Source organism: Onychomys torridus, chromosome 5 (assembly GCF_903995425.1).
Source record: "Onychomys torridus chromosome 5, mOncTor1.1, whole genome shotgun sequence".
Taxonomy (NCBI): Eukaryota; Metazoa; Chordata; class Mammalia; order Rodentia; family Cricetidae; genus Onychomys; species Onychomys torridus.
This window is the reverse complement of record NC_050447.1, coordinates 81,486,361-81,498,568: the sequence shown is the minus strand read 5'-3', so window position 1 is coordinate 81,498,568 and position 12,208 is coordinate 81,486,361. Positions and strand designations below refer to the sequence as shown.

At 37.6% G+C, this 12,208-nt stretch overlaps 1 protein-coding gene across 10 annotated transcripts in view; it reads right to left on the bottom strand.

Annotated features, from left to right (window-relative positions):
* Nucleotides 1-4,049: 4,049 nt before the first annotated feature.
* The window catches only part of Acbd5 (acyl-CoA binding domain containing 5), a 53,290-nt gene continuing 45,131 nt past the window's right edge, over nt 4,050-12,208 (bottom strand). For all 10 annotated transcript variants that reach the window (XM_036187654.1, XM_036187653.1, XM_036187649.1 and 7 more), the window contains 3 exons: nt 11,418-11,459; nt 10,567-10,676; nt 4,050-6,061 (listed from right to left, as the gene is read on the bottom strand). In XM_036187654.1, the coding sequence (XP_036043547.1) occupies nt 6,049-6,061; nt 10,567-10,676; nt 11,418-11,459 (165 nt within the window). In that variant the 3' untranslated portion in view covers nt 4,050-6,048. The remainder of the gene's footprint in view (nt 6,062-10,566; nt 10,677-11,417; nt 11,460-12,208) is intronic.

The window sequence follows — 12,208 nt, the reverse complement described above, 5'->3', positions numbered from 1 at the left end:
TAAAACAGGGTTGAGGATTTAGCTCAGTGGTAGAGCACTTGCCTAGCAAGCACAAGGCCCTGGGTTCGATCCTCGGCTCCAAAAAAATAAATAAATAAACTAAAACAACACTACTAATCTATACAGAGGGAAGGAGCCATAAACTTGTCTATCTACGCTGATTTCATTGTTCTGTTCACTTTGGTGTTAATATCAAACAAACAAAAAAGGACGATTTCATTTAAATTTAATTTATTTTGTACATGGTTGCCTGCAAAACTGTGGTCTCGGGGCAGTCATATAGGATAATACATAACTATCGAAATCATTTGAGCCAGACATGCTGATGCAAGCTGGAAGTCCCAGTATTCAGGAGGCAGACACAACACGGGAGTATGACTGCAGTTTCAAGACTAAGGCCAGCCTGGTCCATCTCTGAGCAGGAGACCAGTCAGAAACACAGAGCAAGACCCTGTCTTGCAAAACTTAAAAAAAAAAAAAAAAGTAGCTGGAAAACTATTACTCAGTAGTCAACTTTGCAGAGTGCAGTCTAGACCAAAGAACTGAGGTTTTTAGGGTCTGGCTTACCTTCCTAGTGATAGAATTTTGCTTTCGCTACCTGATTGCTTTTGGTGCTTCCCTCTACAATTCCTGTTTAAGAGTTCTAAAGAGGTTGGATGTGACACTTTAAGCAATCTTAATAGCTTGTTCAGTTTTAATAGAAAAAAGTATACTTTACATCTTATTTCTAACATCATCAGAGACAAATAGTAATAATCTCCTTTTGCTTAGTAATTGTAACTGATTGTCAGCATCATTCTTTTCAAAGAATGTACTAAGAATCAGCTCACAAGTCTTATCTTAAACTAATTGAGGCTTTTAGCATTTCCCTAGAAGAGCAAAATTAAGATTTAAATGTATCATAGGTAAGGTTTTGCTAATAACCTTTTGCACACTGACGTTAGTGTTTCTGCTTTCATTTTGCCACCTAGTCACAGCCCAGATAGAACAGTTTGCAAAGATAAGACAGTTTAAATCTGTTACAATAAAAGACAGAGCGTAATCGGTGCTGGGTATTGAATCCTTGGGTTAAAGGTTTGACTCTGCTTATTTTAGTAATGACTACTTAAATTTTCCAGTAACCTTTTTAAATAAAAATATTCAAAATACAGTTACTACAACTTTATTTAAAGTGAGTCACACTTTCAGGTGACAGCATATTCTACAGGCTATTTGCTCAATCTATCATCCTTTTATAGTGTTTTTAAGTAGCAGGGGAAAAAAGCCTTTGAAATAAATGGTTAAACAATTGTGCTAACACATCAAAATGCCATGGGCAGGTTAATATTGAGCACTAATATACTGGCGATTGATATAATTACTTTGGAGGCTGGAGGTAGAGAATATTTACCTAGTGTGTATAGGACCCTGGCTTCAATCTCTAATAACACACACAAATACCAATTCCTTTGTAGAATTAGAATAAACAGAGCCAGATTAACAAACTAGGGGTCCAAGGAGGCCTGGCCTCTGAGAGCTCTGGATCCCAATTAGTTAAAAATGAGAAGCAGAAGCAAACCCGTAGTGGCTTCTTAAAGCAAATCACTGGACAGTTGGAAATTCTGCTGTAGACTACTGAGAGGTCCTGACCTGCCTGGGCTACACGAAGAAAGCACTGGACTCTAGACAAAAAAGTATGTCAGTGGATGGCTGAATAGACATAGGGGTACATTTATTCCAAGAAACAATGTGCTCTGTATAAGTACACAGAAGAGAAACAGTTCTTTTCATAGATGTAAAAGTGTTTTCTTCTACCTTTTGGTTCTCTCATAAGTTGGCCTGTTTTCATAGTAGTTGGTGTTTTTTCATTGACAGTGAATCATCAACACTTTGCACATCTGTTTCATTTTATTTTACCTGTCTGTACAGAATGTAAAGAATAAAAAATTAAAATTAAAAAAGAATTCTTTCTCCTTTCATAGTTATTTAAGCTAAGGTTCCAGAAGTGTTTCTTTTGATTGTGTGATGGATTCAATGAGAATGGCCCCCATAAGGCTCATGTTTGAATATTTAGTCCGTACTCGGTGGACTGTTTGGGAAGACTAGGAGGTATGTCACTGAGGGTGAGCAATGGTTTCAAAAGACTCAGGTCACTCCCAGTATGCTCTGCCCCTGCTTATGGCTTACACAGGGACACTTTGCTCAGCCTGGAAGGAGGGGACTGGACCTGCCTGTACTGAATCCACCAGGTTTAAATGAATCCCCAGGGGAGTCTTGGCCCTGGAGGAGATGGGAATGGAGAGGAGGGGCTGGGGGAAGGTGGGGGGGGGGAGAGGACAGGTGAACCCATGGCTGATGTGTAAAATTAAAACACAAATATAATAAATAAAAATGAAAAAAAAGATATGAATGTTCAGATGTTGCCTGCTACCTCTGTTCCACCATAGTGAACTCTACCCCTAAAACCATAAGCCCCAAATAAAGTGTTTTTTTTAATATGTCGCCTTGGTTGTATTGTCTTAATCACAGCAATAGAAAAATAACTAATACATATCATTTATCCAACTGACTAAATGGGACATACATGAATGAGTAATTAAAACATTCTGGAAAAAAAAAAACAAAAACAAAAACCTAGGACCAGCAAGATGGTTCAGCGAGTAAAGGCACTTGCCACCAATCCTGACCACCCAAGTTCAGTCTCTAGGAACCACACAGTGAGGAGAGAACTGTATGTAAGCTGTTTTCTGACCTCCATACATGTGCTATGGCATGGGCACATGCACTCTCAAAAACACTAAAACTTGAAGTATTCCTGAATTGGACTTATTCCTAATAGAGAAGACAGGCCCCTCCCTGTCTTAGGGTTTCTATGGCTGTGATGAAGTGCCATGACCAAAAAGCAAGTTGGAGAGGAAAGGACTTATTTGGCTTACACTTCCATATCACTGTTCATCATCAAAGGAAGTCAGGACAGGAACTCAAACAACAGTGCCAGATCCTGGAAGCAGGAGCTGATGCAGAGGCCATGAAAGAGAGTTGCTTACTGGCTTGTTTATCATGCCTTGTTCAGCCTGCTTTCTTCTAGAACCCAGGGCTATCCCAGGGATGGCAACACCCACAATGGTCTGAGCCCTCTCACATCAATCACTAATTAAGAAAATGCCCTGCAGTCAGATCTTACAGAGGCATTTTCTCAATTGAGGTTCCCTCCTTCCAGATAACTCTAGCTAGTGTCAAGTTGACATAAAATTAGTAGAAATAAATAAAATTGAGTAAGAAACTACAATTTGCTCTCACAGACGTGGCATATGCAGCTATAGTCACCTAAAATTCTGCCACTGGAGAAGGCGTGTTGTAATGGCATTTGTTGAAAACAAATGACTCACCTAAATTTACACCTGTTGGGAAGCCACACTCAGACTCTTGTTAAAGAGAAACCAAAACAAGGAGACAGATGATCTTGGTTGTCCCCTACAGAAATCAACTCATCTGAAGAAATAAGAATGCCACCCCCAAATATGCCTCTTTTGTATAAACAGTTTGGGGTAAAGGCATTTCAAACAGAAAACACAGGATAGTCCTCTCTATCCTTCTGTATACAGGTAGGTATAAATTCATCATCACTGGAGACAACTCCACTGTGAGTCCAGAGACAGCACCAGAAGAATCCAAGCAAACAGTACTCTGTACCTTTACATCCCCAGCTTCACATCTATGGGAAATTAAAATGACTTTTCTTTGTCCTTTGTAGGCAGCAAGAGGACCGCTTCAAGTCTGAGGCCAGTCTAACTGTATTACTAATATCCCCATCAGATGACAAATGAGTTAAATTGAATTCACTTCTGAAATTTTCATCAAGTTACACATAATATGGTTTTGTTTAGTCCATGAACGTCTTCTCTTTGCGTGGCACTGGGGACTGAACCTGGGACCTCACATGCTTGGCATGTGGAAGAACTGCCTGCCACGCGCGATTACTTTATATCAACTCCTATTATCTGCACTCATTTTAGCTTTGTACACATCAGTAACAGTTAACCAGTAATTAAAAAAAAAAAAACATTTCATTTCTCATTAACCTTTTATTGTTAACTTAGTTTTACAATAAACAGAAAAGCTGATCATTAAAAAAATATCATAGCTGTCAATTTTTAAAATGAGGTTTATGTTTTAAAGCATTACCATTATATCCTATAATTACATCTTTTATATACAAGAACTGTGCAAAGTGCTTTTCAAACTATAAAGTAATTCTGGTATAAGATATAAATGGTTGCCCTTAGGAGTTAGTTACCTTGACTACTTGCAATGAATCACAACTGGTTACATCCTTGATTTGCATTTTATTCATATAAGAAAAAAAGCCATTTTATGATACCAAATTGTCTAATTTAAAAAAAAATAAACTCTCAATCCACACTTTCTCTATGATAATTCAGTTATTTGCCTTTTTTTCCCTTCTAAATAAGTAGAAAATAGATTTGGGTTGGTTTGTTTTGTATCTTAAGCAAATACTAGTAGCTCCTTTTAAACAGATCAACCAAGATGTGATATACAATTTAAAAACTAAGTACAGTAAAAAAAAAAAAAAAAAAAAAAATTGAGAAATCTGGGACAAGCAAATCATGTTCTCATATTTTTTTTCTTCAAAGATATATACTAGATAAGGATTCTTTCACTCTTACTGAAAATTTTCAGTACCTAATGCTAATACCCAAACATCATATACATCAAGAATGCATTAATTTTTTTATTATACAAAGCTAGCCATGGTGGTACATGCCTGTGGTCCCAGAAACTGGAGAGAAGTGGAGACCATTACATCAAGTGTTCAAGGTCATCTTTAGCTATATATAAATTGGAGGCCTGCATGAGCTACTACTGAGACTGTCTCAAAAGGAAAAAGGGGGATTTGCTAGAAAGTTTTTAAATTACATCTTCAAAGCATAAGGTATATGAGTGAGCATGGGTTTTGGAAAGTATACAAGGATTGTTTTTCAAATACAGTCTTCCAGGATCTACATTAATCTTCCTTTTGGTCTAATGGCCAGAAGCAACTTAAGTTTCCATTAGTTAGGCATTCTTTAATTATGTGGACACAGATGGCCTGTATATTTAAAGTCCTTCTAATACCTTGTGAGTACACCCCAAAGGAAAACCTGAGGCACTAAGAGGTTAAGAATCCAAACTGGAGTTTACCACTTGCAGAAAAAAAAAAAAAAGATTTTCATGCGGTTTTTTTCTTTAGTAAAAACAGTATAAATAAGTTCTCATTTTTTTTGCAAAGCACCCTATGAAGCCAACATTGGATATCCTCACTTAAAGAAAAATGATTACAAAAGAGTAAGAGTGAATGATTGAATTAAAATCTGCTTAGTTCTTGGGGTCAGCTTGGAACACACTTTCACACATCCATTAGGCCTATTCTCCATCATCTCCATCATCCAGTTAAGTCTGTTCAATGAATCATTTGTAAAAAGTAACCACAGTACAAAGGACAGTGATTTTCTGAGTCGTGAAACCCCAAGACTCTGCAGACCACAAAAACACGTAGAGGATTCTTCCATCGGTTTTCTGCTACCTGGCTGACAGTTCAGTGACTGCTACAAAATTGATTTAACCTTATTTAAATCTACTCTTGTGTTGAATTCTTTCTTGTGATTAATTTAGAAAAGTAAGTATTATAAATCTTATCTTACAATCATAACAGTGCCTTATAAAAGCAGCTTTTATTTCTTATGAGAGAAAATCAGGTAAACATGTTACTAAACAATAATTAATAACTTAATGTCCTTCAAGCTCAAAAAGAGTAAGTCTATGTGTGCCAGTTAAAACCTAATTGAGATTGATTTTTCAAGTATCAGCAATATTAGTCCTTAAAATGTTACCATTTGTGTAGTGCAAAGAATACATATATATATATGTATATATATATATAAACCAAACTATTGGACAAAAAAGAAATGTAATCATCACAAACTGAGATTTTCTTGTGAAATCCACAATCCATTTCATATTTTAGGCCATCCAGATCTAGAAGTCTTCTTGAATAAAATGTGATTTTCTTCAGTTTAGTTTTCTTTAAAAAGAAAGTAAAAACAAATCCTGTAAGTATAAATACAACCTGAATATCAAGCACATTCATACCAAAGAATTTTCTGGACAATAACACAACATTCAAATTCAAGGTAAAACTATAAAACTACAAATGATCATTAGGAAGTTACTTCTTGTGACTTAGCATGGTAGGAAAGATATAATCGCAGGTACCAAAATTATCAGTTTTCTGTGTAATCTTTTATTTATTTATTTATTTTTTAGGGTTTCTCTGTGTAACTTTGCACCTGTCCTGGATCTTGCTCTGTAGACCAGGCTGGCCTCAAACTCACAATGATCTACCTGCCTCTGCCTCCTTGAGTGCTGGGATTAAAGGCATGCACCACCACGCCCTGTGAATTTATTCATTTATTGCTGGTACTGGGGACTAAGCCCAGGGCCTTTCATGTGCTAAGTATATGCAGCTATTATATAACAGCCTTCAAGTAGGTTTTAACAAATAATTTCAGTTTATATCTCTCCTTTTGCCTTCAAATTCTCATACTTTTCTAACTGGCTACTATCCAGTTAATACTTGGGGGAACTAATTCATAATTTTATGAAAATGAAAATATGAAGCAAAAAAGTTTAACAACGCAGACTTATTTTCAGGTACTGTACCAGGGATTCAGAGGTTAAATATGGCAGGCTCCTAGTTCAGTTCAGTGGCGAGAGGGGGGTGGGAGGAAAGGGAGAGAAAGAAAAACATATACCTCAAAAAATGAATATATGTGTCAAGTTTTAATTTAAGTAGAGCAAGCTACCAGATACAGGTAGTCCTGCTAGTTCAGAGCACAACCATCAATACATGATTTGCAAAAGCCCCCATTGGGGGCTGGAAAGAATATACAGCTGACTCAGGATGCCAAACCACCTGGAACTCCTATTACAGATCGAGTTCTCTCTCTAGACATACTCTTAACTATGCAACTCATTGGCAGTAATATTTCCTAATTTTTAATTATGTGTTAAAGGGGGGTAACATGTGCACATGACTTTGGGTGTCCACATAGTCCAGAAGAGGGCATCAGATCCCCTGAAGTTAGGGATAGTTGTGAGGCACCAACATGGGTGCTGGGAACCAAACTAGGATCCTCTGGAAGAATGGTATCATACTCTTAACAGCTGAGCCATCTCTCTTGCCACGAGGTGTAATATTTTAAACACTCAGATACTTTAAGTTCTGTAGAAAACTTCTTATATACACTTCCTTGGCATAAGTGGCATTTTAAATAATCAGATTTTAAACAACAGGGGGTCTCTACATCAGGAAAAAAATACCCATGGAGAAAACAATTGAAGCCTGACAAAGAGATGTGGGTGGTTCTGAAGATTAACTGCTTGCGAAGGTGTAGCAGAAATGTTATAGCTGTAGGGTGCCTGCACAGTTCATTACACTTATGAAGGACCACATGATGCAGATTGCTACACATTGCCCTTTGCAAAGCAGCAAATAATTTAGTTCCTTCCTGAACTCCCAATCTTCCAAAGTACCAATAAATATCAATCATGATCTTCAAAACTTCAGAATGTTTTTCAAGTCTTTAGTAGAATCTTTGTTTTGTGTACCTAAATGTCTTTAATTGACTTACAAAACAGACAATGTAGTGTATTATTCAAAGAAAAATCACAGAAAAATGAATAGCAATTCAATTTTCCCCCTCACCAGCTACACTCTATGAGGACTGTATATGGAGGTTCCTCTGCTGTAAAGCCTCCCTATCTAATGGCACTCAAAATGTTAAAATGCCTGATGCTTGCTACCAATTCCCTCCTCTGTAGAAATCATTATGCCCAGCTCTGCTGGGCTGACTTTATGTCAGTACCTTATACATGCCTCCCACAAGGCTAAAGATATTCCTCTTGAGACCTCCCCATTTCTACTCTCTTGTTTATTTTTGGAAACAGGGTTTCTCTGCATATCCCTGGCTGACCTGGAACTCACTCTAGACAGGGCTGACCTCAAACTCAGATCTTTCTGCCTCTGCCCTCCCAAGTGCTGCAACTAAAGGCATGCCCCACCACCACCCAGCTCTACCAATGTTTCTCCTAACTGATAGGCTCACTGTCCCCAGCAAACTGAATGTAGGAGTCCAAGAAGGCTGAGAGTGGTTAAAATACCCTTCTGTCACATTAACAGCTTCAATGTTGTCTTCTGTCCCAGCACTTGGGAGTTGGAGGCCACCCAGGAGCATATGAGACCCTGCCTCAAAAAATGTAGACCCTGTGAGAACAAGCAGGTCTCTGAGTCTTTCCTGCTCTTGAGACCCTTTTCCTACTGTTGCATTGCCATATCCAACTTCGATATGACAGTTTGTGCTTCATCTTATATTTATTTTGTCTTATTTGGTTGTTACCTCCTAGAAGTCCTTTTCTAATGACAGAGAAAGAAAGTAGATCTGGAAGGGAAAGGAGGTGGGGAGAGACTGGGAAGAGTAGAGGGACAGGAAATATAATCAGGACATATTATACAAAAAAAAAAATCTATTTTCAATAAAATAAAAAATAAAAATTAGAAAAAAATTGCTAGATTTAAGATTAAGATACCTAAATCCTCTCAAGCCTAAAACTCACTTCCTAATCAAACTTGGTTCTGCTGCCTCCAACCCAGGACTATCAGCCACATGCGTAAGTAAACTGTATTTAAACATACACTAAAACACACTGTACTGAAAAATTTGCAATTGGAAAGATCACTTAACAGTGAAAAACTCAATGATAAAGTAGAAACTTTGTTATTTCTCCATCTCTAAACAACTAGAAGGGATACTTAAAAGAAACAGTGAGCCTCCTTTACTAGACTTCTACTAGCATGAAGTACTAAAATAAATGGATTACTGAAGTAATTTACAAAAATAGTCCAATTTTCAAAGGGGTATGACAACACAGGCCTATAATCCCAGCACTTGAGATTCTAAGGCAGGATACCACTGTAAGTTCAAAGCCAGCTTGCGCTCAAGCCAGCCTAAGCAAAGACTGAAACTCAAGCTCAAAGAACAAAGAGAAATAAACAAAAAAATCCACTTTCTGTAACTGCTAAAGCAATGTTTCTTCTACTTTGTTTTTGTAAGATAGGGTTTTACTACGTAAGTAGCTAGCCTGGAACTCTTGGTTCTCCTGTCTCCACCTCACAAAAGCTGAGATTATAGGCACGGATTATCATGCTTGGATTTACCATTTGTTTTTTTAACCTTTCATGATGTGGTAAGCTGTTTCAATCTTAAGTTAAAAAAATAAATAACTATTGTTCTATGCCAAATTTCTCAACTACCTTCTTTTTATGTATTTTAGTATATGTGTGTACATGTGTGCATGAGATCATGTGTGTGTAGTGCATGTGTGTGTGCTGAATGCACGTAGAAGCATAGGTCATCGGGTATCATTCCTTGGAGTGGTGGTTCTCAACTCTCCTAACGCTGTAACAGGTTAAGAACCACTGTCTTAGAGGCTATTCATGTTTTAAAGCAATAGTTTTCAAACTGTGGGTCAAAATCCCTTTGAGGGTCAAACAACCCTTTCACAAGGGTTGCCTAAGACTACTGGAAAATATAGATATTTACATTATGATTCATAACAGCAGCAAAAATTACAGTTATGAAGTAGCACCAAAAATAATATGATGGTTGGGGTCACCACAACATGAGGAATTGTATTAAAGGGTCGCAGCATTAAGAAGGTTGAGAACCATTGTTTTAGTGGAAGCAGTGAAACTCACCAAGTAGAGCAGGCTGGCTGAGCAGCAAGCCCCTCACTGCCCTGTAGCAGCCTCCTTAGCGTGTGTGCACATGCCCAGCTCTGCTCTGTAGGTACTGAAAATAGAACTCAGGCCCCTCATGCTTGCTGTGCAACCAAGCTACCTCCACAGCCCCAACCACTGGCTTTCCACAAAAGAAACAAGAAAAGAAGTTTGCAGGGGCTGGAAGTACATCTCAGTGGTGGACCATTTGCCTAGTATGAGGCCCTGGGCTCTACACTCAATATACCCCAAATAAAATAAAAACAATAAAAAATAAAGAGGGGGGCCTTGAAGCACACCTAAAATATGTAACTATTGTAGGAGTGATTTCGGTTAAGGTCTGTATCTCCAAAGAGCATACATATAAACAGTTTTAAAGGGATGGGAGCTACCAAAACAGTGACTGCTGCTTCTAAAGTTCTATTAAAGCTCTGTAGAAATAAAGAGCCGTTTAGAGCACCATGTTTTCAACAAGCTATAAAACTTACAAAGTATATAGTCACTGTCATGTTACATAAATTAAAGGTATACAAATCCATCACATATCCCAATGAAAACATTGTTTACCTTTTACAATTACACAAATTCCACAGATACCTTTTCCAAGGTAGTTTTAGTCTCAGGATCAGCAGATGTTCAGAATGACAATGGAATTATAAAGTAGACCTATCTCCTTAATGACTGCTGCAAATTATATCTACTACAAGTTTTAAGAGTTCATGCACTATTTCAATTATAAAACTTATTATTACCTTCTCCTTCTTTGATAATATAAATGCACCAACCACTGGGCAATAAAAGGCCATATAATAGCAAAAGTTAATGCACCAGGAGACATCTCAAAGGGCCACCAAGATGGTCTCTGGAAAAATAAAATTCACTTGTCATTTATCTCTTAAATATTGCATGGAGAAACTTGAAGACATTTTCATTTTGTTTTGTTTTTCAAGGCAGGGTTTCTCTGTGTACCCTTGGTTATCCTGGAACTCGCTCTGTAGACCAGGCTGGTCTCAAACTCACAGAGATTCTCCTGCCTCTGCCTCCTGAGTGCTGGGGTTAAAGGCATGAGACACCATCAACCAGCTTTTAAGATATTCTTAATACATAATGCATAAAAATTAAAACTGCCGGGCGGTGGTGGTGCACGCCTATAATCCCAGCACTCGGGAGGCATAGGCAGGTGGATCTCTGTGAGTTTGAGGCCAGCCTGGTATACAGAGCTAGTCCAGGACAGGCTCCAAAGCTACAGAGAAACCTGTCTCAAAAAAAAAAATTAAAACTAATAACAAATCTCTCTTTGAAGACATAATACATAATGCATAAAAATTTAAACTAATAACAAATCTCTCCTTTGACAGATTACTCTATGCTCAATAAGCAGACTTCTAAAACTTAAATAAACACATTCAATTTTTTATGGTAGGAAATAAGTTTATTATAAAATAAAGTATAGCACTCTGAAGGAAAAGAGTGGGCAAAGACCAAAGGAGACATAGCCCCAAATATATTTTTATCTTCAATGCTCTGAAAGGTAGATTTCATATTAAATGACTTAAGTATCTCAAAAAATGTAAATGTATTATAATTTACTTAAAACTCTTACCTGTGAGGAGGGCTGATTACTTGTTTGCAACGATAATTTTGCCTTTAAATACAAATGAAAAGTAATAACTTTGACAGAATGAAAAAAAGGTATAATGTTTGTGTGTTTCTATTTTGAGAAAGGATCTCTAGCCCAAGATGGCCCTACAACTCCCAATGTAGTTGAACTTGAACTTCTGACCCTCCCTGCCTCCACTTCATCACACCCTACACTCCCCGCACACCTGGTTTACTAGCCACCCCATGCCATCACTCCCCCACACCACACACACCTACCTGGTTTATACAGTATTGGTAATCAAACCAAACCCCAGGGTTTCAGGCATGCTAGGCAAGCAATCTACCTACTGAACTACAACTGTAGCCCACTTAACAGTTTTTCTAGTTCCTATTTTTTAAGGAAGTAGAAGAAGTAGCTTAGTCACTTTCTGTATTAAATTTTGATTACACTAAAGCCCACACTGACCAATGAACAAGTAAACCTGTGAGGTATACAAATCCCTTCCTTATACTGCTTTTAGTTCAAACTCTACAAACTTATAAAAATAAAACCTCAAGGCAATGTTGGAGATGTAGTTCAACTGGTAGAGTTCTTACCAAGAAAGCATCACTTGTATTTAATCCCCAGAACATATCAACTAAGAGCTGGTTCGCCTATACTCCCTGCACTCAAGAGATAAAGACCAGAGGGAAGACACTTAAGGTCATCCTTGACTACACTGAGGTTGGCATGGGATACATGAGGTTCTATTTCATTTTTTAAAATTATCTAAATTGTATCTACTCTTTCCA